The sequence below is a fragment of the Branchiostoma belcheri genome, unplaced genomic scaffold, assembly GCF_001625305.1.
Source record: "Branchiostoma belcheri isolate BF01 breed outbred unplaced genomic scaffold, Haploidv18h27 scaffold31, whole genome shotgun sequence".
Taxonomy (NCBI): Eukaryota; Metazoa; Chordata; class Leptocardii; order Amphioxiformes; family Branchiostomatidae; genus Branchiostoma; species Branchiostoma belcheri.
Window position 1 is genome coordinate 380,764 of NW_017803921.1, and position 27,671 is coordinate 408,434.

At 40.4% G+C, this 27,671-nt stretch overlaps 2 protein-coding genes across 5 annotated transcripts; one reads left to right on the forward strand and one right to left on the reverse strand.

Annotated features, from left to right (window-relative positions):
* Positions 1-162: 162 nt before the first annotated feature.
* On the forward strand, positions 163-14,903 carry LOC109474679 (protein boule-like). Of its 2 annotated transcripts, none has more exons than XM_019775026.1 (12): positions 163-435; positions 1,334-1,492; positions 3,626-3,717; positions 6,520-6,574; positions 7,491-7,559; positions 8,187-8,208; positions 8,921-9,027; positions 9,821-9,913; positions 10,241-10,285; positions 10,670-10,795; positions 12,323-12,438; positions 13,077-14,903. In XM_019775026.1, the coding sequence occupies exons 1-12, from the start codon at positions 238-240 to the stop codon at positions 13,216-13,218; spliced, it is 1,224 nt and encodes a 407-aa protein (XP_019630585.1). In that variant the 5' UTR covers positions 163-237; the 3' UTR covers positions 13,219-14,903. The 2 variants fall into 2 exon arrangements, with proteins under 2 accessions (XP_019630585.1, XP_019630586.1); XM_019775027.1 differs by having other exon boundaries at positions 13,081-14,903.
* A 1,377-nt stretch (positions 14,904-16,280) lies between these two features.
* LOC109474511 (protein boule-like) lies at positions 16,281-26,386 on the reverse strand. 3 transcript variants are annotated; one of them, XM_019774804.1, is made up of 13 exons: positions 26,273-26,376; positions 23,421-23,585; positions 22,760-22,939; positions 22,114-22,205; positions 21,110-21,161; positions 20,801-20,860; positions 20,448-20,478; positions 19,922-20,034; positions 19,374-19,508; positions 18,555-18,602; positions 18,139-18,225; positions 17,590-17,745; positions 16,281-16,863 (listed from the first exon to the last, which is right to left on the reverse strand). In XM_019774804.1, exons 1-13 carry the CDS (start codon positions 26,273-26,275, stop codon positions 16,675-16,677), a joined length of 1,311 nt encoding a protein of 436 aa, XP_019630363.1. In that variant the 5' UTR covers positions 26,276-26,376; the 3' UTR covers positions 16,281-16,674. The 3 variants fall into 3 exon arrangements, with proteins under 3 accessions (XP_019630363.1, XP_019630361.1, XP_019630362.1); XM_019774802.1 differs by lacking the exon at positions 23,421-23,585 and having other exon boundaries at positions 26,273-26,386; XM_019774803.1 differs by lacking the exon at positions 22,760-22,939 and having other exon boundaries at positions 26,273-26,374.
* Positions 26,387-27,671: the final 1,285 nt, after the last annotated feature.

Below are 27,671 nucleotides of genomic sequence, written 5' to 3' on the forward strand. Positions count from 1 at the left end.
CCAGATAAGAGGTTTTTTTCCCAAGCTGCACATAAAGTGAGAGGGGTGTCATTAGGGGCGGAGCCAACATCTGGAAAACAGGCTCCTTGTGTGGGCGATGATTGGCTGTCACACGGTCCCTCCCTTTTGCTCACAGCCAATTTTCAAGGTTCATTCCTGAGCCAGAAGTCTGGTGGGAAGGTTGTGTGGAGCTGTGCTCTTAGTTTTGGAGGGAAAAGTCAGCATTTTTTGGTGAACATGCCTGCCGCCACCTCTGATATGCCTGTGGGCCCTGTGCAGTGTTCTGAGGAAGTTCCAGTAACTAGTGAGGAAGTTCCAGTAACTAGTGATGGGAACAATAATGTTGTTGACGATCTCGTGAACTGTTTGAACACTCTGAACATTAGTGAGCCGTTGCCTCAGTATGTACAGTATGTCTACTTTCCAATCTACCAGGTGAGTGTCCAAGATTTTTTTATTTCCTAGATTAGTAGATATTGAATTATTTTTGTCATGCAATTTTAAGACAGCTGGCTTCTTTTTTTTCTCAGTGAGTGATGGTCACAAAGTTAGTTTTGTTTTACATTCAGAAAATTATTTTCCCGCCCATGTCTGTTGTAACAAAAGGATGGCCATGGGGTATTGAGAGCATAATTGTAGTAATGCTCAGTGAAAGTTACTTGATAACTTTCTGGAAGAATCTTGTTTGTATGCACTACTTGTATAGTATATCCCATTGGGGTTTTTCTGAAGGACAACCCAGAGTTTCCTTTCAATGCTTGTTTACATTTGCATTGTTACTGAGAAGTGTTTGGATTTCAAATCCTTTTCTTTGGTCGTGCCTGTCATGAATATGAAAGGCTCTCTTCCAGACTTCTCTTCTCTTTACATGTAAATTTATGGCAGGAAATGCTTTACTGTTAGGATGCAAAAGTCCCAGTGATCGGAAAAAAATTACCACAGGTTTTGTTCAAGATAATAACCTTATTGGTGTGAGGTACCCGTAGGTTTTCTGAGTAATCTGGAACCATGTAGTTCTGGAGCCGGCTACAACAGTTGCAGGGGTCTAAAGTAAGGAAACTTGTTTTTGATGGCAAAAAACTTTCCAGAGCAAAAGAGACATGTGAATTTGCCATTAAAAATTGCATAACAACGTTAAGAAAAATTGAGATGAATAAATTTATACTTTTTCAGCTGTCTTCTACACCCAAGTATACATGTAAATTCGCTTGATTTTGCTCAAGATGCTTGTGGTGTTTGTACGAAAAATTGTAAATGAAAACTAGACTGTACAACAACTGACAAATCATGATAATGAAATTGATTGTTATACTTTTTCCTTCATGTTTTGCAGACTGACTCTGTGCAGGGTACCGTGGGTTCGCCCATCCCAGCCTCGACCCCTTCCACAGAGGTGACGTCCCCAACCACTGGGCCCAACACTTACAAGTACAAGATTCCCTCTGGCACCAAGATAGATGGACGGATTTTTGTGGGGGGAGTGACAGCTGGGGTGAGTACCTATCTTGCCATCAGTACTCAGCAATTTGATTTATTGGTTCTCAGAAATATTGTATGAAAGCAAAGCCTGAGGACCATGTTTTTGCCCTGATGCATTTGCACATTCAGATATTTGCAGTGAATACACAGTAATATTCAAACTTGCCTGCCAGCTCTGTCCATTTTATGTCTATTTGCTAGGAACGCACTCAGTTTGCTCCACATCTTATCCAATGATGGGGTGTACAACAGAAATTTGAGATCATATGGGACCTCAGCTGTATCCTACTAAACTCGGCTGTCCTGTGGCCTGGGTGCCTGTGTGCAGCCTGGGTGTATAGTGTATATGTGAGCCTGGCATCCAGGCCTGCTGTTGCGTGGTGGAAACATTTTTGGCTAATCCTTATTAGTGGTGGCCAGTTATGTAATGTTCTTACGTTAACTTGTCTCTGACTTATCTCAATTTTATATATGCTGCCATTTGTGTTGTAAAATGCAGCATTATGAAATTGAGATAACTTTGAGACACTCTCGTCACTTCTGTGCATTGTTGTTTGCCATTGTCACCACTGTCCTGGATTTTCGATAAGTTAACATTGTAACAAACTTCTAGATTAAATAAGAAATGGATACATATTATGTAAGTAAAAATGACAAAATTCCTCTCAGATTTAGGATTGGCAAGAATGCTTGATAAATCCCCTCATCTGTTCCTTATTCTTGCAAATGTTATTTTTGTGTGTTCAGTGAAAGATTTATAGCTGTTTTATCTACACTCTGCTGAGGAGACAAGGGTCATTGCAAGCTGGTCATGTAGGCCTGATTCAGAACAGATATGTCACCTAAATGGGAGGAAATTCCACCAATTCGTTACCCTTCTTCACCCATTTGTCAGGAGCCGGAAGCCACAGCCCACACAGGCCAGCTCCTTGGCTCCACAGCCAACATACCGCCAAGGAAAGTTTGCCACAGCCTTGAGTTACACCCTGAGCAACAGTCTAACTCAGGGGTCTCCCCAGAAATTCTTAGGGTAGACTAGAGGTGCTCCCTAATCAGTTGATGAAAAATCATCAAATTGTCATGGAAATACTAAGACTAGTAAGAGAAAACCCTAAATTTGGGAGAAGTGCTAGGATTTGGTAGCCTGGGTTCCAAACCCATAGCACACTGGACACAAAGTATCTCAGTCAGTGAGCACTTTGTGTCCAGTGTGCTATGGGTTTGGAACCGAGGCTAGGATTTGGGGGAGAGGGAGCACCTTTGCTTTGCTTGGGGAGATCCCTGATTATTGAACAGACAGTGGCATAATTTTCCTTGGCAGCATATTGGCCCTGTAGCGGAGGATCTGACCTTTGCAGGCCCTAGAAGCAGTCAGGCTTGCTTACATTGTATGTAAGATGCCCACAGCTGTCCAGAGCTTGAGCAAACCATGTCCTCATGTGGCACAAATTAGTTTTATGTCTGGCCATTAAATGGCTACTTTCATCTTGATGGTTATCTTTGATAGATAAGAAGATTCTTTAGTGGAATGTCAACTGTTGCAGCAATACATGGTGGAGCACCAGCTGTCAGCTGTCCCTTCTTTCTTGTAGATGTACCTTTGTATTTTCTGAAGCCTATGGCTATTGACAGGATCGTCCTGTCAATAGCAGAAAATATTGCACTGCTGACAGGACGATCCTGTCAATAGCCTCAGGCTTTTCTGAAACATTTTTGAGTTGACTATGGCATGGCAAATACAAGTACATGTAGTAAGTAACTATGGCATGGCAAATGTACACCTTGCAAGGGATATTATTATAGCCATTAATACAGTTTAGCTCTGTTTTTGCTGCATTTTGTGTTTTTCCAAAACTTGAGCCCCTGTTACTATATACTGCGAACTGTAGAAGAGTTTTTGATTTTAATTCAGTAATCTACAACCATGAAGGCATTATTTAATGTTTGTTCTTTAAGTTCAACATTATTTATTCATTTGTTTCAAAGGGATATATGACAGCTGTACAGGTTATGACATAAAAAGTTTATACCACTTGGTAGTTTTTTTTGTTTCACAACCTGTTTCCAACTTACCTGTGAAGTTTACAACTTAAATCATCTTCAACTTCAAGATAACACATGGCAATGTTTGTTTGTTTGTTAACAGACATCAGAGCAGGAGCTCAAGGGCTATTTTGGAGCTTATGGATCAGTGAAGGATGTGAAAATTATCTTTGACAAGCAGGGACTAACTAAGGGGTAAGTGAAGTAGATAGATAATAGATAGCTTATCAGTTATTGGTTTCCCAGTGAGCTATTAAGGTGGTATGGAAGGGTGGCTGAGGACTTTGGGGACATCCTAAAAATACTACTTAGGATTACCTATGGTCATTGATTTTTTTTGTGTGAGTACCTTAGTGCAAGATGATAATTTATGCAAATTTTGATGACGTAATCATGACGTCATCTCGAGTTATGAGCCACGCCCCCTTTTTAGAAAAATCAATTTTTCTGGCCAGCGCTTTGGTTTTTATTCACCATATTTTGTTGAAAGGCACACACTAGTAATAGGAACAAACGTATGCGAGCATTTTTCAATATCTCAAAGTGTTGATTTTTTATGAATTTTTTTTCGTAAATGTCAACAGTGCCATGCGCCAGCACCCCTCCCCAACATATAAAGCGGCGCAGTGTGTCGGCCTCGCATACGATTTTAGTTTATAAGCTTATCTTTCAAAAAATACGACCTTTTTGTCTCTTTCCATGAACATTTTTTCCACAGTTTCATTCTTAAAATGCTGTATATGTCGTAGGGGTTACATAATGTCCATTTTGAAGCCCGAAAGAGCCGAAATCGCCAATTTTTTGTCGCCATTCCAAGGGCGCCCATCCCTCCCACCGAAAAATGGGTCATTGGCCTGTCAGCACGCTGTATTTAGCTTACTGCGGCGCTATTTGGAAAAACAGGCCGGGGATATGTCCAGTAAAAAGAACAGCCAAAAAGAACGCTAAGATTTCGCGCGAGTAGGGGTCACGTGACTCACCCAAAATGGCGGATGGCGTGGCTTGTTTACGAGCGGAGAAAGCTGTGCGCTTTGCGCCAGCATTTGGGCCGGTAGACGATCTTTTTCACGGCCGTATCCTACGTAGATTTGCAGATGAAGGTTTATGGACTATTCTGAGACCTTATTGGAGACAATCTGCCGGGGTATTCTGGAGTTACGGACTTGTTTTTTAGGCCTACCCCCAGAGGAGATTGACGATCAGCAAGATCACAACACTGAAAAGTTATCGCGCGATACCGGAGTAGATAGCCCTGGAAAAAAAGCTTGCCCGGACGTGGTATGGGATTATGAGCGAGTATAATTTTGTTGATTATGTGAATTTACGTTGCACGTTGTCCTAGACTTGTGGAAATAATTTTCACGCACGACGTTCTATGTTCTATCTGAAAAGTACGGACTATCTCTGTAAATCTGTTGGAACTGATTTTTTTGTAAGCGGCTATTATTTGCTGTATGCTGTAAATCGTAAAAGATTATTGTTAGCAGTTACCGTAAGATTATGTAAAAATTCTGCTGAAGTTTGTAAGTATCGTATTTTTAATAAAAACGTAGATTTTATAAAAATTACTAGTAGTTCTTATCATGTCTGTTCACTAGAACGTAACGTTAACGTTTAGTAGTTACAAACGTGTTGCAGTCGATACAAACTCAGAATAATAAGACAGTGCACAGGTAGAGACGCGTTTTTATTCGGTAGAAAATTACTTAATGAGTTGTCTGTGAAAATCATGAAAGAACACAAAGGATAACGCCGCATAATGACGGCCGAGTATGAACTAGCAAGCGCGGCTCTTTATGCATGCAGTGACCCGGTCCGCCAGGCCGCTCATAACTAAACCAAGATCTAACTTGTGGCTCAAAGCAGACAGCTTCGTTTCTTTTGGCAGTCGAATGTTTTTATATAGGAAGTTGTCAGATTATTTCTGGCGTTTTTGGTGATTTGTGTGGCTGCATATCTCTGGTTGTGTGTTGCAACTTGACAACATTTTGCCGATACGAAGTGTGATAAACAATGGAAACGGCTTGTGTTTTCAGAAAATTATTATTCTTTGCATTTGGCAGGTTTTTACCCAAAACGTTTTGCAAACAACTGACATCAAACGCTCAGTAAAACTCTCTTTTCCAGTATCTTTTCCCTTCCCAAAAATTATGAAAGTGAAGCTCTCAGTTTACGTAATGACCAGCGAGCCTGATTGGTCGAGCGGCGGAGTAGCTTTTAAAAATAATGTGCACACCCCCACTGGGGCCTGGCTGGAGCGTGAAAAAAATGCACAATTTGGCGGTCAATTTGGCGGCCAAAATGTGGCCATAGTGACAAGACGAAAGAAAATTATAAAAATAGACCCAAAAGACTACCATATCAGATAGAGTTCGTAGTATTTCTAAATATGCCTCAGCTATCCTTCTGGACCACCTTAAATGCCTCCTTAGCAAGCCTGGTAAGTAGATTTCTCCCAGAAGGTAAGTGTATTAAAGATTAGGGGATCTGTAGTGATACCCTGACATACCTATCTGGTTTCACTGTATACAAGTTGTAATTCCTTACTATTACATGACAGCATGATTGGCCATTTTAGAAGTAGTTATCTGTGCAAGATTTACACAAATGAAACAGGAGTTACAAGTATGGAAAATTTGTGTTAAGCTATTTTTCATGTGTGTCATGTTTCTGTTTGAAACTGCTAACCAGGGGGCAAGGCAGTCTTGAATGTGGTTAGGGTTGTTGGCTTTTGTTGGGTTTGAATCAGTAGCATGAGGCCCTAATGTTGTGCCCTTGGGAAAGGCACTTATTTGCTCACTTGACTTAGGTGAACCTGAGTACCTAGCTTAGGATAGGGCTGTCAGGAAAGGAGTAGAAGTCCATTCTAGAGAGTGCATCAAATCTTTCAGTTCAGTCTTACACAACTTATAATTACTGTTCAAAACTGGAGTGTTACACCCATTCATCCTCACATACATGTGATTTGATTTGATTTTATTTGCCCTTTTTCTACAGGTATGCCTTTGTCACATTCACCTCTAACGAGGAAGCCACCAAGCTGATCAAACAGGTATGTTTGTGATTTTCCTTTATATTGAAAACAGGTGTAAGACAATGTCTAAAATTGAGAAAAACTTTGTTAGCCTGGTATCCGAACCTATTTTAGCTGCTGGATCTCTTTTGTCGTCTTCACCATTGTAGGTGAAATGGACAAAAGAGACCAAGCAGACTTGGATACCAATCTAAACCTTCATATTTTATATGAAGCAAAGTTTATGTGCACCTGAAAATAGTACAGGAGCTGGTTGAAAGAGGTGGACTTTTTTTCCTAAGGTCACTCCTAGTGTGAGAAAAACTTGTGTTCACACTGGTCTCCATTGTTCACCTCTTTGCTGCAAAACTGTCCTCCACATACCTTTATGCCACCTGATACTTCTGCAGTGCAGTGCTCCACACACAGGACAGGACTGATGTGTCAGAAATGGAGACATTGGGCAACGTTGCCCTCTCCTGTTAGCTCAAGGGTGGATAACAAATGTCCCCCTTGAGGGGACCAGGGGCAGGGGGCAATCACCATGTCAGTGTGTTGTTGGTGATAGATGAAGGGGAACATCTGGGGTTGATCTACGACCAAATGGACCACTTATTAGGACTCACCACTGCTTCCTGTCCAACATACTTTGTAACTTTATCTTCAGGCAGGTGTTGGGGTGGAAGATCTGTAACAGTAACGCTTGTATTTCTGACTGCAGTGCAGGTGGCTGATCCGCTCTTTCTACATATATATATACAGTCTTCCACTGCGTCTGCTGGAAGACTTAATAACCCAGGGGCAGAGCAGTTTTCAAACACGCTCATTTGTAGTTTTGAACTTCATACAAACGTGAAATTATCTCCTAACAGGTTTTTGGTGGAATATCATGCATTTGAGATCCTTGTACAGTAATTGTTCTAGACCTACAGATTTGATTTTGATCCATTTGCAGGCAGATGCAGGACAGCTGTTCCTGTTCAAAGAGAAGAAGCTCAACATTGGACCAGCCATCAAAAAGAGAGTGAGTTTCTTCCCATGTTTCAAAGATCCAATGGTGATGCATTTTTATACCCACATCATTTTGCTTTGTGGTATTCATGAATAGTCAACTTGAAATATTTATACAAGGAAGTGTTTCAAGTTTAATACTTGCTCTACCCCATATAAGTAACATAGAATTACAAAATTCAGTGTAATCCTCACTGTCTCTCTCACATGTATACTCTTGCACTTTATTTATGAATGTATGTCATAACTTCTACACGTTAACCCACAGGCACAAACTTCCAATTAAGTCTGACAACCCTTGTGAGATTAGATTGTCTTTATAACATTGCTCTTATTTGCTGCTTTGCATGTACAGTATATGATTGTAAAGACTTCGTTATGTTTTATTAAAACCTACCAATTCTGTTTTCCAACCCATGTGCAGTAAAACTGCATCTTCGAAATGCAATGTCTATGGATGTTCTTAGTACATTGTATCACATTTCCACAATAAAGCAGAACTCAAGAAAACTCTAGTAACTTTGATGATGAATCAGATACCCTTTTTGATATGACAGATGACATTACCGATGAATTTTCTTACAAAATACTGCTACATATTGAACCTGACACCCCCTTTCTGTTTCCCCCCCACGTACAGCCGAACTACCCCCCCAGCCCTGGTGAGTTCATGTTTCCCAAGGTTATGCTTTACTACCCTCCAGCACGCCGCCACCCTCGCCTCACCCCCTACCCCCTCCCCGGGCACAGGGGCACAGGCACCACCTCTCGGGGTGAAGCCCTGCGAAAGTTTGAACCCGTGCATGCCAATGGTACATGTTTTACGTTCTGGGCAGTTGTTGGTTCGTTTGTTCCAGTTTTGGTTCTCACTTTCAAGTTCATGCCCACTGCTTTTTCGAGTTCATGCCCACAATCTAGTTCTTTATCTTTCAAGAGAGAGAAGAAAGTTCAAGTTCAATTTGCTTCGTGATTCAAAAGTAGAAGAGCCAGTATACCACCCTTGCACCCTTGCAGAGCACATTGGCAGAATGTAGTATACCTGCGCAACAAAAAGGGAATTTTCCATGATTTTTGTCCGAAGTGCCATGCACAATACATTACAGGTTTCAAGCAGGTGCAGACAGTACATTCTGCCAACTTGCTCCGTTAAAGAACATATCTAAGTATGTTTACAAGTTGTACGACTTCAGTTCAGTGCACCGATCACATAGTGTTCCAGTGTATGGCATTACACTCTGTTGTGGCTCTCAGACTGAAAGTTATTATTCTTTCATTTTGAAGTTGAGAGAACGGCATCATTTTGTCCCTCTCTGATGCAGTGACAATCTGTTGTCTCTTACGTGGTATTTTTGCTGTTCTGTGTTTTTCTGCCAGCTGACTTTGTGGTGCCAGGAGCTGGCATGATGTATACTGGCGTCAACACTTACCCGTACACGTACCCAAACGGGGTGACATACTTCACTCCTGAGGGGGTGCCGCAGGTATGTGTATGTGTTATTACGTTCTATTCATTTAAAAACATGTCTGTATGATTATTATATTCTACACATTGACAACTGAACAATTCTGTGTCGTTGGTGAAGGTTAGACATCCAGGCAATAAGATACGCCAAAAAAACAGTAACAAGTGTAACAATTCTCTGTGTTTACCTCGATGAAGGTTAGACATCCAGGTAATACGATACACCAAAAAGCAGTTACTCAAGCAACTGGATATGATTTTGGAAACATCAGACCGTTTCAGCTAGTATCCACCAGCTTTCATCAGTTACTGAGAGACCAGAGGGGAAATGCAGGTTTATAAGCACTAACTATTGATTGATAGTGTCTTCACTTTATTTGCATATCAAGCAATAGTTAGTGCTTACAAACCTGCATTTCCTCTCTGGTCTCTCAGTCACTAACTATTGATTGATATGCAAATAAAGTGAAGACACTATCATCTGTGTCTGCACTTTATTTGCATATAGTGTCTACCCTTTATTTGCATATCAATCAATAGTTTGTGCTTAGAAATCTGCATTTCCCCTCTGGTCTCTTAATCACTGACGAAAGCTACTGGATACTAGCTGACACGTCTGACGTTTCCAAAATCATATCCAGTTGCTTGAGTAACTGCTTTTTGGCGTATTCTCTGTGTTTGTGTGTGCTAACCACTTGGGTTTTGCTCTTGTCTCTCTGTCATTTTAAGTTTTGGTTCTCACAGGATTCAGAATCATTTTATGCCAAGGCTTTTATGAACGCTTTCATGAAACTTGTCCTTGTTGTTTTCAGACCCCTCCCTTCCCTGGACATCAGGCCCTGCTGGCCATGCCTTATGTCCAGCCACAGCCACAGCATTACGCAGCAGCGTACAACACTGCATCTGTGAGTATGGTACATAAACCTGAATATCCTGAAGAAAAAGTAGACAGTTCATGTTCATTCTGCTAGCCCTTTGCTGAAACTCCTTGGCTTCAGGGCCAACATGCTGCTAGAAAACTTTGCTTGCCCATGTTTATACGTTTCTGCTTTTCATTTATACTCTTTCCTACAGAATTTTTATAACTGTATACTTTCCTTGCTCCAAGTCTTCGATAGCTGTGGCCAGTTTCGAATTCTTGACTCTAGGGCCAACATGCCCCAACAAAACTTTGCCTGTCTCTTGTATTTTGCATTCAAAGAACCTGACAAAGAATTTTTCTTGAATTGTAGACTGGCCAGCAGTGGGGAGGCCAGCAGTGGCGCTGGGCTGGACAGGTAAGCTGTTTTAACAAACGCAGACAAGCATCGTACATAAACATGTATGCCTTAGAGTTAGACAACATATGCCTTTTTATGTACCTAAGGATCCTACCTTGTAATACATGTACCAATTGTATACATGTACTTCTTAGACAATACATGCATTTTTCAATTCCAAAGCATTCTACCTACTAACAGTTGTGCACAAGACATGCCTTTTTTCAATCATTCTGCCCTCTTAACAATGCATTATACAACATGTACTTCACAAGACAATGCGTGCATTTGTCAACAGCAAGTCATCCTACCCCCTAACATTTATACGCAAAGTCATGTTCCTCTAGGACAGTACAGGTCTTTTGTTCAGTAAACTTACTAAACACTTGTGTGTTGATACAGAACCCTGCAGTGACCCAGGCTGCCCCTACCTATGGCAGCCCCCCAGCCTATGGAGTGGAGTATGCCTACCCCTCCCCACCCTACCCTGCTGACATGGGCGGTATGATGGAGGCAACCCCTGCTGAGGTACATGTATGCTTTTTACACAGTAGTTACTGTAAGGTCTCATTATGTTTCAGTCTATACTCGGGTCTCACCAGAAATTCTTAGGGTTGAGGTGACTTAGTAAGAGAAAACCCTAAATTTGAACATTTCGGGAGCGGTGCTAGGATTTTGGGGAGAGGCAGAACACCCTTGCTTTATTGCTTGGGGAGAGCCCTGATACTATAGGTATGGATGAAATATGTTGTTTTTACTCATTTTGCTTCTTCTGCCATTTCTTCATTTCTTTTCCATTTTTTGTGGGTCATGGAGTAGACTATGCCTTGCTTTTCAAAGCCTACCTTGTGAAAATCTTGCAAACATGATGTTTTTTTTTATGAAAAACCATGCTTCAAGGAGAACATACTAGTAGTCTTGTTGTTTATTTGGTAGTAGTTCTTTCAAGACAGCCAAGACAACCCTCCCATACCTCAAATCTGTGGGGGTGGGAGGGGGGCACAAAGGCTTGACTGAGATTGTTTGTGTTACAAAGACTACTTCAAGCCAGAGAAAGGGAATGAAACATGACACATATATTTCTCTCTTGATTCCTAACAACTGTGCCTAGTTTTGGTCCACTTACTGTATGGAAATAAGCCCACGAAAGCCTGTTGTGGTAACGTCGTGTATTCAGGGCACACAACAGCGCACCCGCATCTAATTATCATATTTCCCATCATGCTTTGTTTTCAACGGGGGCTTTTTTACAAACGTCACCATTTAAACTCTCTGTTAAATATCTGCAGAACATTTAATCGAATCTGTAGTATACATGTGTATACATAAGAATTAAGGGGAATATGTACCCTAAACTGTGGAAATGTTTTTACCACACTTTAAGCTAACAGTTTTCTTTACAAGTAAATTTTGTTTCAGTAGTTCAGCCACGTATGGAATGAGTGGATTTCCTGTAGTGACGAAATCCCTGAACAGGTTTAGAATTACTCTGGTTTCCCTTCAAATTACCACGCATAAATCTTTCGCCTTTTACTAAAGATTTCCGTGGAGGGGAACAATCAATGAGTCTATAACCAATTTTTCTCTGCCCTGCCTTGTGCGGGGCTCCTAATAAACCAAAGAAAGTCACACTGAACACATCTACATGTACTTTAGTTAGGAGCTGGAAATGGTTTTCTGACTGCCCCAACAGACAATAGTAGTTGTACCTGCACTTAGCTTGAGTAACCCATGAAATAGACAAAACGTGTTTGAAGGTTTACTGTCTTTAGCATATGGGGAAGCCTCAGGTGTAAAGAAAAGAACCCAACATGCTACTCTGTAATCTTTAGAATATGTTTGAAGTTGTAGGAACAGGAGGGTATGAATGCTTTTTCAGGAGTGTAATTTCAGGAATTTATGCTCCTGAAAACTGTTTCACACAAATTTATTTGCTTCTCTGTTTTATGTTTTTCTACTTGGAAGATCAAGGCATACAGGGTCACTTGTGGGGTAGGATATCAAGGGAGGCAAATAAAACAAACAAGCCTTTACTAACATGGCTCTCTCCCCCAGGTGGCACCCATGATGCCAGCCTTTGACCCAGCCATGCAGGCTAACGTGACCTACTCTGTCCAGACTCCTGTGCCTGCTGTGGACTACACCAGGACTGCTGGCATGGTCAGCTGGAGGTGAGAAACAAACCTTGATAGCACCCCATTTATATCTCCAAGCAGTTTTTTGTTAGCCTAGATGGCAGCCTCTTTATTAGCTCTCTTAGTCACTTCCCTGCCGAGATGACTGGGCTAGCTCTTCCACCCTAGCCTGGGTAACATCCTACTTGTATGCCGGGGCTCCCTAAGAAGCGAGTGTGGGAGCCCCAGCATATAAGTAGGATGGTGCCCAGGCTACTTCCACCCCCCAGATAGCACCTGATTTTCCTCATTACTATTGCCAAGAAGGCTATATTTTTGGTAGCCTTTGTGTGTGTTGTAACACATGTATGGTCTTGATATTTGGTAGGCTTTAAGTTCTGGATAAGACCTGAATGAATGATCAGATTTTGGACCCCCTGGCGACTGGTTATGGTAATGCAGCGGATGGCTCTTGTGCTCATAAAGAAGTGACACAAGTTTGGACCCCCATAGCAGCTAGTTTACATATTAACAATGTGTTAGAGTCTTGTAAGAATATTCTAGCTCCTGATTTTCCTCATAACCATTGCCAAGATTATTCGGTAGATGTTTGTTTGTATTTTGAGGTATGGGTATATATTTTAGTTGGTACCACTGTTCTGGGTACAGTTATTGCACGTGGTTGTTTCACGTAGGAAGCCAGGGACGCCACGTCGGTACGGGAAACCTCTGATCGCTCGCCGACCGTCTCACAACACTGACGTGGCCATGGCAGTGGACGGAAAAGCTGAGGGAGAGGAGAACATGGGGATGAGCACCCTTCCTGCAGATGAGTAGGACAAATTTGTCACACCATTTAAAATTGTGTTTGTTGGTGTGTAGCCATGGCACCATTGTTGCTCAGAATCATTCCTCTTGGGTTGTAACTTTTGTTTTGGGGCTGAAAATCCTTTTTTCTGTTACCCACATCATAGCAAGTTGTCTGGGAAATTTTTTCTACCATTTGGAAAAACTCAAACAGTACCCTAATACAACCTTAGCTTTAGTACATCATTTAGCAGGTCAGTTTTGATCATTACCCTGTAAAATTGCTTCCTGTTGCATAAGCATTCAGTTGATCTTACACCTTACCTTAGATGTCAGATTCTCCCACAACCCACATTGTATCAGTCAGCAAAACTGCACTCCTCCAGAGTTTTCTGTCTTGTACTACTAACTTCCATTTCCTTCATTGTTTGGAATTCAGTTGAGTTTTTGTTGGAAGTGACTGGACAATCATGGAACAGGTCAATTGGTTGTTCTTCAACAAAGGTGGTTTTGTATATTATACAAAGAAAAGATACAGGGTCATTTAGTCAAGGTTAGGGTAGTTTGCTCTAAACCTCCCCCTGCTATAGTAGCCTTTTGGTCTCAAATTTGTATTGGTTATGGGCTTAGGCAGCAGGGAGAAGGTAAATGATTCTGAACTCGAATGTATGCCAACCATGCCATCTTACACAAGTGTGACAATAGATAACTACTTAGAAACTAGACAATTTTTCTACCTTTTTAGAAAGAGTACAGTAATGTAGACACCTTTCATCTTATCGAAATAGTCCCATGTAAGATTGATTCACGATAGAAATGATAATTGTCAATCACTTAAGGCCAATGTTAACAAGTAATCAATATCTTTTGCTGCATAGTACATAGTTTTGATCAATCTGTATATAATGCAATCATTAGAATCCTTATAATTAGTGATTCATAGTGATCTGAAATATTATCCTAGGGAAACTTAGTCCGAGCCTTTTTGTAGGACATTTTAGCGAAACCTTGAATCTACAACTAAGAAGTGGATGCCATTTTAGGGAGCGAATGCAGCTTCATTTTACAAAGTCACACTTTTAACTGTGCCTTTTGTATTGAATGTAAGAGCCACTAAGATATACAATTGTTAGTAACAATGTTACTATTTTGGTACAGGGAATCCAGTTATGTACATTGTGTAAGTACTCAGGGCTTGAAATACAATTTTCTGCATTTCAACATTCAAAATAACCGTACTAAAATTCACTCTATTCCTTTTGGTCCTGAAAACTGTTTTGAATGTACAAATGTAGTCCTTGTGCCATCAGAAATTCTGTAATCTGCTTTGTAACAGAATGTCTCTTAGGTCTCATAGCTCCAATATTACGTTATGGTACCTACTGTAACCTGCATATGCAGGTGGTATTTCATGTGTTGAGTACTACTGGATTGGTGGGAATGTTGTGTGGAAAGGGAATTGGCCATAAAGCTGGAGAGGACTATTTTTTTTAATGCTCCATTCTCCAACGATTGAATGAATGCTGCTTGCTTTTCTAAGAAGGAAGATTTGTAGACAGACAACATTGTAGCATACCTTTTGTACAAATTGTTCGTTATGAATGGAACTTAGAATCACATTTTTTTTTCTACCTCATGTGTAAACGAGGCAGATTGCTTCATGTTGTACAGGTGATTATGAAGTGATTTTCATCAATAAAAGTAAATTTTGCAAGGAACTGAGGTGTTGTCTTCTCACTTGAAAAGTCAAAGTTGATTTAAGGAAAACTGCTAATTCATGTTAATTTTTTAGCATCTACAATGTATATATACTTGACTTGTACTCTATTGTCAACTTAAAAGGCCTTGAAAGACTTTAGTCACACATATTCTAGAAATCTCAGTATTACTATTAAGATGTATTAAGAATGCTCTGAATGAGCATTGCATTGTATCTTTGTATCTCTGAGAAAGTAGCTTGCAAGATATTATATAGACAAGAAAAACTCTTCTTGAACTAATCTTTATTCAAATTTCAACCATTCTCAGAACTTTTCTTATAGACTTTTCGAAAAATCTTTGAAGAGACATCTTTGACACATTGTCATTGACTAAACGATTGTAGTTTCATGATGTAATCTTAAAATATGGCTTGAAATCACCACTAAAATGAGAATGGGTCATAATATATATATATCAAAAGTCTGATGCCATTTCGCCAGTTACATGGATCCACGTAAACAATGGCTAGTTTCTTTAGCGAACACAATGTGATGAAGAGGGGTTAAAAAAACCCTATTTCTAGATACATACACATACAAACATTGCTCATGTTAGCACATCAGTTTTCATCGGAAGACAATCAATATGTGGTCTTAATTACTACACACATGTATTAGTATATATGCCTTGATGACAACTCTACACTATCAAATACTCAAACGAAAATTTACCCATTTACTCAAACTTGAGTCTACAACTCATTAGATGTAATCTAAAAGCTAGATTTGTATTACATAAGGATTTGTTTCATTTATCATTTACAAAGAACATGAATTTCCATGGATATGAAATAATTTCCATGCATTCATTTACACCTACATCATCTGTTCCGATATTTGAAAATATCAGTATCTGTACTGCAATACAATTGAAGTAAGACTAACAATAAGAACACTAAGTCTAGTGTATATGGATAACATGACAGGAACATGAACTTTGCTATTAAACGTATATATAGCAACAACGAAGACTACTATTTCTAGAAGGCAGGCGTGTGCTATGATAGCACTGAGTCAAAATGCAGACGAACAATTGTCTGTACTTACCCTAATATCTTTATCTTACTACATGTATATATACCTCAACCGTTAAACAATGGAGGTAAACTAGGCTTACTCAGAGTCAGTATCTTCTGTGTGAAGAAAGCTACAACATATTTTGAAGGCACTTCTTTTCTCACAACATACAAAAGTGATAATGCTACAACAGCAAACTCCCTTTTGCACATGAAAGGTTTTTGGCATGCTCAGTCACTACATGGCACGTAATACTGTGTTCTTCTGGGTCATAAATTAACAATAGGACACCTCTAATAGAACTTGTAAGGTTCTGGACACATTGTATTGACTTCAATAAATGTTCGTCAGTACATGTCCTGGCAATGCCATGCCCTTACAAAAAAGACCAACAATTTGATGAATACAGAGCCAATTCCACAACAAAAAAGTTATACAGTCAAATTGCCCAAGAAGACCACTCGGGACCGATAGAATCTGGCTTATGTGGACAGGTGGTCACTATAGACAGGATTCTTTGTGCTTGTGTCAAAGGGAAATAGTATCTATAAAGGGACAAGCAAAACGTGGTCAGTCACATTGGCCAGATGGTCCTTATGTGGAGGTGATCATCAGTACAGGTTTGACGGTAGTTTGTTTCTATCTGAAACACTGGTGGATGTACTAGTTGTTGACAGAGGGGGGTACTAGTTGTTGACAGAGGGGGGTACTAGTTGTTGATGGAGGGGGTAGGGGTAGGAGGGGGGGTCAGGGTGGGGACTGGTTGTCCCTCCTGGGGGGCTGACTTCCCTGCCTCCATGACAGGTCGCACCGGCATGCATCGGGGGCGTCCCGTGCCGATTCTGGGAAACCTTCGGGTCGGGGGAGGGCCATGGAAGTTCGTGTGTCTCCTGGTGTGCTGTAGAAATGGAAATAAAGCAATGCAATTCAGATCTAACAAAAGACAGTGGGACAGGGGTGCAGTATCTAAAATTACATCAGCTACTAAGGGAGCTCAACTACTAATTGCATACCAAAATTTGAACAAATCCATCAAAAGGATCATGAGTTATAAGTGCAAACACACAAACGGGGCATGAAAGGGTACTCAAGATTTTCTGTCACTAAAACTTAGTGTAAATCGACCCGCTTTGAAACCATCATAGATTTAGATGGTATGTTACATCAAGGGCCATTGTACAATCGGAACTTGGATTCTTGACATGTCAAAGCAGGCCGATTTACATGCAGAAGAATTTCAGTGTCCGTATGGTCGTGTGTATGCAGTTTTTCTACCGTCAGGTTTTTGTCCAAATGTAAATCGGGGTGTAGTCAGGATACACTAAAACACAGGTAAGTGTTTTATTGTATCCTGATAATGTGTTAGCTTATAAACCTGCATTTCTCCTCTGGTCTTTTAGTGTCACTGATGAAAGGTAGTGAATGCTACCTGAAACGTCTGACCGTTTCCAAAATCATGCCCAGTTGCTTGAGTAACTGCTTTTTGGCGTATCTTATTACCTTGATGTCTAACCTTCACAGATGTAACCAAAATCATATCCAGTTGCTTTGAGTAACGGCTCTTTGGCATATCTTATTTCCTGGATGTCTAACCTTCACAGACGTAACACATGTAAGTGTTCACCTGAGTGTAGACAGGAGGAGGTGGAGGCTGTTCAGGCGGAGGGTTCACCTCCTGTACCTGCTGCATGATGGGTACTCCGGACATGGAGATGTACCCAGAAGCCTCTGGAGGCAGGTTCGGCGCCGTCATCACAACACAGCCTGGGGGAAAGGAGGACTGCACAAAAATATAACAAACAGTAAATCGAAATGAAACCAATATGAGACATTTTTGGATCTAACACAATACCTTTGTAATGCTTGATGAGACACCTGAGATGCTCTGTTGTCAAGTTACTAAGGCTTTAGGCAATACCAGGTACCTGTCCTTAGTGCTGAACTTCCATCTCACAGATACGTGATACGTCACATGTACTTAACAATGTACATTTCTTCCCATCTGAGACCATACAAACGAACTAGAACTACAGATTTTGCACCATTTGATAGAAATCTGTTCATGCAACTACCCTCTCCTGGAATCCTGGAAGAATAGCTGTCATGCATGGCTAAAGTGGCTTTAGGCAGCTAAAGTTAGGCCGCAAACAAACTACTGCATAAGCACACTCACCATCTCAACAGGAACCATCTCCTGGTACACAGGACCGTAGCCATCAAACGTCACTGGCTGGGGGGCCTGCATGGCAGCTGGGGGAGACTACAAGGAAAACAGGACAGGGGATTCAAATATAGTTACTGTAGTAAATAATTATTTATTTGTCTGTCACATACTTGAAGGGCACCCAAAGCAATTCTAAAACTGTATTTTCAAAATCATATCATAGGCTAGTTCTAGCTATTTATTGGTGGTACCAAAAAATAAAGGGACTCATCACATAGCTTTTTGTTTGCCATTTCATATGCTTCAAGTATGAAATGTTGACTAAAATGTGCTAAGAAATGGCAGTAAATGTCAATGATATATAAGTTTTACATAAATAAATACAGTAAAGACACAAACAAACATCAGGTGTAAATGCTGTTTACCTGCGGTGCCCACTCCCTGCCAGATGTACTGTACTGCTGGCCTGCAGCCTGGAGAAAGCGCAACAGAAAAGGTTACCATAAAATGTTAAAAAGTCAAAGTACAGAGGACCTGGCCATCCTGTATAGGCCCTGGAAACAGTTTATCACCCAGGCTATAGTATTCCTTTCTTATTCCTCTTTCACCCCTCTCTTCAAGCATGGCATACACACCCTGTGGTTGCGTTTCATTATATTAGACCTACAGGTTTCTCCCATAACCTTTCAAGGAAACAAGGGCACCAGTAATACATCTTTGTCAGCTAGAAAAGTTGCTGAAAGTCAGACTTGTTCTCAGTTGTTAAATAAAACCTTTGTTGGCTAATTGGGGTTCCTTGTTTCACAGAACTGGGGGAGTGAAATTTTCCCTGAGACTGTAGCACTCCCCCTTGGTATGACCTGAAGTTAATTGTTAGATTGGTCTCAAGACATTTCAATTCAGATTATATGTACCAGTGTAAAAAGCAAAAGTGCTGAAACAATGACTTCAGTAATGTGCTGTACAATGAAAGGCAAAGAAAGGTAATGTGCTTTGTATCAAAACAGATTGTCATAGTCATCCTTGGATGCACTGCATGGCTAGATGTTGGTTACTTGGGGAAATTTGACCCTCAAAATGCAGGATATTATGAGTGTGTCAGACGGTCGATGTTTCAAAATTGTCCTGCTAGGATTGTCACACAGCCTGGCTAGAACACTGATTGACATAAAACAAAAAGAATTTAATACTTTTTGTATGATCAAAACAGTTGAAATCTCCTGTTCCTTGTTACATGTACTTACAGTGTTAGGGTAGTAAGACTGGTGTGGCTGGCCCTGTGGCACGTACATGTTACAGGGTTGGTGGGCTGGAGGTCCCGCCGGCAACATGATGGGAGCTGGGCTCAACGATGGAGGCACGGACGGACCAACTACTGTCTGTGTCCAAAAGAGATGTAATATTTCAGTCAACAAAAGCACAATGATATGTTCAGCATTAACTTTAAAATGACAAACTGCTATTGTTGATGAAAAAAAATACACATCTCTTTACACCAAAATTACAAGGTAGATCTTAACTAGGAGTGCACACCTAAACATAACATCAGGTACTGGTATAATTATACTAGAATAGTAATACAGTACTTTTTAATGGCAAATCATACATATGAAAGCAACTTGATATAAGCCTTTCAGCTGTAAAGTGGAAGGACTTTACAGTTGAGGTTAAAACTTAATAAAACATTCTCAATCCATCCATCCTTTGTTATGATGTTCGACAACAACAACAAAAACACTGTTACAAACATTGTCCCAAAAGGTTTTTGTGGAAGGTGTTGATTTTTACAAACCTGTTGAGGCAGGAAGCTATCAGGACACATGTACCCATACGGCAGACTCCAGTTGTTCACAAAGGACTGGGAACCGGGACCAATGTCCACCAGGTAAGGGGAACAGGAAGACTCTAAACAAACAAACAAAACAATGCATTAAAATACATGATTCACACTGGTAAATACAGTAAGATAAGCATTGCATTTCATAATGAATTTTGCCAAAACAGAACTGTCGAGCTACATGTAATACAGTGTACATATACAAGTAGCCACCTCTAGATAACCACCACATGGCCAATGTGATGCCTTTTTGGTCCCTTAAATAATTTTTCTCAATGACACAAGCACCTTGTCCAAATTAAGTGCAACCATCAGCCACATAGACCAGAATTTATTATCAGTCCCTTAAGTAATCTTGGTTAGTTTTGACAACATAATTTTCCTTTTCATCATGGCCTTATGTCTTGGCAAACTATTTGTCTGTACACGATCTCTTAGTTTAGTTCAGTACAAACAAGTTGGACAACTGGACAATGCCTACCTGGTCTGAATGGTGATGGCAGTGATGGGGCCTTAAAAGATGAGGAACAAAGACATTAAGGTACATGTGCAATAAAAAGATATTTCAACAAAATATAACTTCATATCTTGACTTCAGTTCAGTACAGCGTAAAACATACAATTAGGAGAGGAAAAAACAATCCTCTTATTTCTTTGTATCTCTATACTGTTTAAATACATTTTCAACACTTCCTACGTAACATACATCTTTTTTCTGGTTTAAGAAAATATACCTTTCTTATTTCGTTGTATCTCTATACTGTTGAGATTTATTTTTAACACTTGTACATTTCACATTCTAAGTTAAACATGTAGCCATGAAAAGCTCCTTACCTGCTTTCTAATTGCCGGGCCGACATTCAATCGCTTGTCTTTGAACATGAGGTTGTCATTCTGTCAGAAAAAAAAGGATCACATGTCAAAAAGTACAGGTAGACAATGCCTTAAATGATTAAAGAATATGTGGATTACTTATCCTTAGTATTGCCGTGCTCTGCAGCCTTTGGCTCTTGACATGATCTTACGTGAAACACAATTGAGGTGACAAAATAAAAGTCAAGCTGGCTAGAACACTAGTTGAGCTACAGTAGTTCTACTTTGAAACGTCTGACTAAAAACCAACAATTTAGAAAGTAGATTCACCTGTTGTGCCTTGTCTGCTGCCTCCTGGCTGTCAAAGGTCACAAACCCATAGCTGCAGGTACATGGAACAAAAACTAGCCATTAGGCAATGACATGTACCTGTTAGAAACATAAGAAGTCATTTCACGGGTCATTAACCCTGATGTGGAGGGATAGATCATCTGGCTTTCTTCAGGATCAAGCAGTTTATCTCTTTATCAGGGGGTTATCAGCTGTTTAAATGGACTGTCTTTGTTGTAACACATGTACTACATGACTTGTAATGTGATACAGTTTACACTAGTGATAAAGTCTTCAACTGGCTGTGACCCTAGCTGAGGACACCTGTTGATCTTATCTGGGGAAAGCAAGTCATCTTGGCTGCTTCTTTAGGGCCTGTAAGCCCTTTTTCGTAAGGCGTAATCAGGCCGTTTTAGGCTTCGTAATTCGTAGGCAGCCTCCGCAAAAATCAACGTAATTCGTAATTGGACATTAGCCGCAAATCGTAAAGTCGTAATCAGCTCTGAAACTTAAACGTAATTCGTAATAGTCAGCGAAAATTTTGCGTAATTCGTAATCACTACCCCCCCTTGCAGGCCCTCCTTCTTTAGCAGGATTTTGGACTCCCAATGCACAGGCAGGGATTGCCCACCACTTGCCTGCCCTGTCTTATATGGTCACAATGTGTGTTGAGTCCAAAATACAGTTACTGTAACAGTTGACTGTATGTACTAGGGCAAATGCCTAATCTTATCAATGAGTATGGCAGGTTGCTCTAAGTGTTAGCCTGGGTACCATCCGGATTTTCGAGCATTGCATTGCATAACAAAAATCCGGATGGTACTCAGGCTATGAAGTGTGGCTATACTCAAAATGGGACCAGGTCTACCTTTATATTTGCTCTGAGAGGGCACCACTACCCTAAGCTACCACCTAAGCTAGGTACACACTCCCATCTGTGCTCTCCAGAAGTAAAATACATTATTAAACTTTGATATGAGAATGGTGAAATTCCTTAAACTCACCCCTTGCTGACCCCTGCCCTATCAGCAATGATCTTTGTGTCTCGAACTGCCCCAAACTGGGTGAAGAATTCTCTCAGTTCCTGCTCTGAGCACTGCGGTCAGAAAACAATATGGCACAAGATATCAAACTGTACATGAGGTCAAGTTCCTTTGAATTGAGATTCATATAACAGAACCTGAGAGATTTTACTTTGACAACATACTCAAACAGTTAAGCAAGCTTTCACGTTGTACAAATGTATTAATATTTTTATGATATCATAATACAAAAAATCTTAAGTCTACCATACACACAGTGACACCTGTACTAGTAATATGTTATCAGCCAATATGTGACCACTTTTTTGTTTTAACCTGTTATCCACCTTAAACAAATCCACGCGAAGGCCACTGTGTCAACCCTCCATGTAGGGACTGACATAGTCATCATACTCGGAAAATCTGTAACAGTTACTGTATATCTGTACATGGATCTGTATCTGTACATGAATCTGTTGTATCTGTGCATGAATATGTATCTGTACATGAATATGTATCTGATTGCAAATAAAGATCTCGAGTGATTGCCATAGAATTTGGTTTTACTTGAAAATACCCAAGAAGAGGAATTTGTGTGACCCAGACTTGTTTTACGGTCGCTACTCACATCTGGGTCGAAGCCTCGGACGAAAACTCGGTCCTTGAACAGAGTGCCGATCTGCACATGCTGGTACTGCCACCAGGGGTACACAGGTGTGGCCAGATGCATGCTGGTGCCGGCAGGTGTGCATGCATTAGCAGTGGGCAGGGCCGCAGCCGAGGCACTAGCGTCTGCAGGCTGGTCATTCTGCATGCAATCATGCGATTATAATATTGTAAAACACATGCAAAAATGATTTTTCCAAGGCAGCCCATGTTCTGACACCCCTATATTCCGATCCCGTACATTCTAACACCCCCATTTTCCGACATAGTTCTGCAGGGCAGCCCATGTTCTGACGCCCCTATATTCCGATACAGGTACATTCTGACACCCTTAAAATCCGACAAAGAGTTGTTGAAACAGTGTACCTTTGAGTTTGAGCTAGAGTCCATTGAGATGGAAGTCACACTATAAAACATTGATACAGAAAGCGACTGAAAAAGCTCCTTAGGAGTTTGTGCAGGTTAGATTGGCATTGTGATTGTTGTGATGCTGACAGCCCTATGTTACCATAGGGTTAGGGTTGTCAGAACATGAGTTGTCAGAACATATGGGTGTCGGAACATAGGAGTATCGGAAATCTATTCCGACAGAAATCCAGAACTGCCCTTGGTATCATACATACGTTGTAGGCTATTCCGCCCACGAACACTCTGTTAGGGATAACGGTCCCGTATAGCGGGGCTTTAGTCACATTGCTGGTGGAACAGACAGAGTTGGCCGGGGATATCGAGGTGGATCTCTGGGGCTGGGTGAGGGGGGCAGGCGAGTTGGAGGTGGAATGTTCGCTCTGCCAGAAAGAGAAAGAAAGAAAAGCAGTGAGAAGGATGTAGTTTTGTAAGGTATTGACCCAATTTACATGAGGAAAGAATCCTGACGGTACGATATTTAAACTGAGAGTGTACAAAAACAGCAGATGTCAATTTAATATCAAATTTTTTCTGTGTGTAAATCGCCCTGCTTGACGTATGTCATGTCAAGAACGTACGTTCAGATTGTATGCCAGCCATCAAGGTAACATACGATCTGAATGTATATTTTTGACATACTTCGAAGCAGGATGACTTACATGCAGGAAAAATTAGACATTCGCAGTTTTTGTACATATGCAGTTTTCTTACGCTTGGGTGTGTACACAGTTTTCAGGTTTTTGCCCACATGTAAATCTGGTCATAGTCCAAGGAAGGAAAAGAAGAATAAGTTAGAAGCTATGATAGAAAGGAAATACAAGTAGGTGGGTACCAGGAAACAAAATAAAGATAGGAAAGGGGTTTGCTTTTTTGGATGTTTATGTAGCCCTTAAATCTTACATTTCTGGGCCAACCCTTCTCTGGGCCAACCCTTTTATCTAGAGAGAATAGATTGATATATTTACGAAATTATAAAAAGTGCCCTTGTGCAATGACCATATAAATTTCTCAGATTAGAACACCTGTACTTTAAAAAGTAACTGTTAACTTTTTTTCTAACTTTCCAGCCTTTATTTCTATTCAGAAATGTTAGATGCCTTAGTAATGGTGCTCCTATAAAAATTACGAATTTCTTAAGTCACATTAAGACCTGTAAAACAGTAATAATTCCTGTAGTTCCCTTCTTATAAAACCATTTAAGGAGTGGTGTAATTTGTTCAGTATTGGGATTGCATGAAGTTCTGTCACAGATTTTTTTTTTCTGTACTGCAACATAATTAATCAGTAAGTTTAAACTGTAATTTCCAACACAACAAAAAATTGGACTCACCCAAATTTTCGACTGTACAACTCCAGTCTTTTTCAAGGAATGAGCAATCCACCGCTTCCGTGACGTCACGCAGATAACACACGTGACTCCGTGAGCAGTGGATCATAGGTTGCAGAAAGTCTGTGGCGCCCCCCGTCTCTGTTGAGGGATGGCTGTAAAGCCCTGATGTAGATGGCCTCTTTAATCCCTCGTGCAAAAAATTCCGGTTCTGTGTCCAAGATTTTTACTTTGTCCAGTGAGACTGAATGTCCAGGGGATTCTATATGTATATGTTGTGAAACCTCAGAGGTAGTTGAGCTAGGTCGTTTGTGTTCTAGGAACGTAGCCTTGAGCGATCTTTCAGTCTCTCCGATATAGGTTTCCTTACATGGGCCCTTGGAATTCTGTCCTTGACACTGTATCGTGGTACACCACCCCACATTTGCTTTCTTTTGGTGTTTTGTCCTTTGGTGAAACCAGTATGTTCCGGAGGGTTCTGGTTGGTTTAAAACAGGTCACGTGTGTTATCTGCGTGACGTCACGGAAGCGGTGGATTGCTCATTCCTTGAAAAAGACTGGAGTTGTACAGTCGAAAATTTGGGTGAGTCCAATTTTTTGTTGTGTTGGAAATTACAGTTTAAACTTACTTCATAATGACTTCCACCAACACAGATGAACTTTCAAGATAATAATTAATCAGTATACATTATTTTAAACTCGCTAACTTATTTAATGCGCCAACTTCTAAAGGCTACTTATTTACGACTGATAAAAGACTGAGGAATAATTTACTGGTAAGATTGTTCAATAACAATTTTTTAATGAATTTACCTGGAATATGGCGCCTTGGAATGCGGAACATGCAACATTAAAAACACTCAAAACTTCGTCAAAGCAATGTTAGTTGAGGGAATAAAAATTCTCCAGACAAATTGTTATGAAACCAGCATTTTTCATGTGAAGCTTAAACGAAAATTCGTCAGAGAAACCGTGAAAATGTTTGCTTTTGACTTTGAGAAATGGGCCGACGACAAATAATTGAATCGTAACAGCTCTGATATAGTAGTTGTAAAATAACACTTATACAGAATCTTCGTCTTTTTCACCTACATGGAGAAATTAAGGGCATTATGAGGTGATTCTTGCCTTACTTACATTACTTTTCGTTTGTTTTAGAAACTGCTGCGTTGCAAGATTTTCTCGATCAGAGCTGCGGCGATATATTTTTGGCCGACATATATTTTTGTTTCGCCCTTTTCTTGTCTACGTTGGACTCAAAACAAAACAAAAATCGTCCACAATATTTAGGGAGAATTCAGAGGCCACCAAGCACCTGTTTCCATGGGTGAAGGATCTATTTTTATCGTGATACGGAGACCCGGGATTCAAATATGGCCCCACCGCCCTGCTCCCGACACAAGCATGGCACACCCGAGAACTTCACTTCCATTCTTCTCTCACAATTTTCCTCAGAAATCTACAATTGGCGCACAAAATTTCTCTACGATTTTCCTCAGATTTTGTTCATCTAGATGTCAGGAATAATTTTTCGATCACCAGTGGGAAGTCCCTGACAGAAAGACGATCACAAATTCCATCTTTGTATCACAACATTGGCCCACATTTTGCAACTGCGCGACGCGATTTAAAAAATCGTCACTTACACATGTAGCATCTGCGTCTTCAGAACTAAAATCGCCCAGCCAAAGTTTACTACAGTGTCTTATCTAACAAATCCCGAGGAAAAATCGTTCTTACCATGCTTGTTGTCAGAGTCCTGGCCCTCTACGTATTTGGAAAGAACAGCTGTGGAAAATGTCCCATGAGCCGGGGCCGGTCTGGTCGTCTGAGCCGAGGATTTGATTGACAAGACGATTGGCCGTCGTTTGGGAGAAACCACTTTAGTATTCGCTACATTGCCTGACAGTAAAACTTTCTCTTTTCTTCCAAGTCGGTCAGATATTTTATCGTACAAGCAGATTTTGCTCACTGTTTTTATTCCGACCATATATCTATATTTTTTATGTCATCCAGAACGATTTTATAATGTTATTTCCCTTACAAATATTCAATCTAATAGAATGTCTGTCTAATATCATTAGCTTGCGTTAAATTTTCGTTACTTTTCAATATTTTCTAGTTTTGTTTTAGGCCACAAGTACGTAATATAGTCTTGAACTTGTGTGTCCCTTGGTTCACTCGTGGATGTGTAATGCCGATCGTGCTTTTACATGTACACTTGCTGCACTTGTGCCCGCCGTCACGAAAGATGTCAGGTAGTGGGCAAGTGTAATCTCCAAGCAGATGTAACATTTGAATCGAGTTAACACTAACTTGGACCGCCTTCTGCTTGGATATTAGGTTGTCGGCTAATTCTGTTTAGATAATACGTTTTTGTCACTTTGAACAATTTAGAGGCATCCGATGACATTCCTAGGTGGCAAAACTGTACTTTCAAAATCAACTTTCTGGTCAATCTTTTAATGTAGTATCAACCTATAACATACTGGTTCTGTGAGGCAAATGCGATGTTGCTGACGGAGAACGGTTGCTTGTTTTGAATCGAATGTTGGTCCTCAGGGGTGCCAAATAATTAATCAGAATTTTACGGAATTCATACGATCCTTACTAGAAACATACGAAGTTTGCGGAATACATGCTATCCATTAGTAAGGATAGTATGTATTCCGCGTAATGGATCGTATGTATTCCGTAAACTTCGTATGTTTCCTAGTAAGGATCGTCTGAATTCCGTAAAATTCTGATAAATTCTTTGGCACCCCTGGTCCTTGGTTCTAGCTATTTATGGGCGGTACTCAAAACATAAAAAGAGACGCCTCACTTAGCTTGTCATTTTCAATTAAAACTAAGAAGGCATCAATGTTGGTTTCTTCATTGAAAATAGCAAAATTGCATGGGATGAATTCGATCCCTGAAAAGCTTAAGAAAATTAATGGTAGGAATACGCGTCAAATACAGTATCTTCAGATTCATTAACGAATTTACAACCACGCAATGTGTTTTAATTTAATACTTGAAGGAAGGTTTTGGAAGAGCTGTGCAGTGCAGTGTTGAGAAGTTGACAAGTTAACGGTAACCCATTTCCGATACCCGTGAAATTTAAATGATACTGGGAATGGGCGTGAAATACCAATCA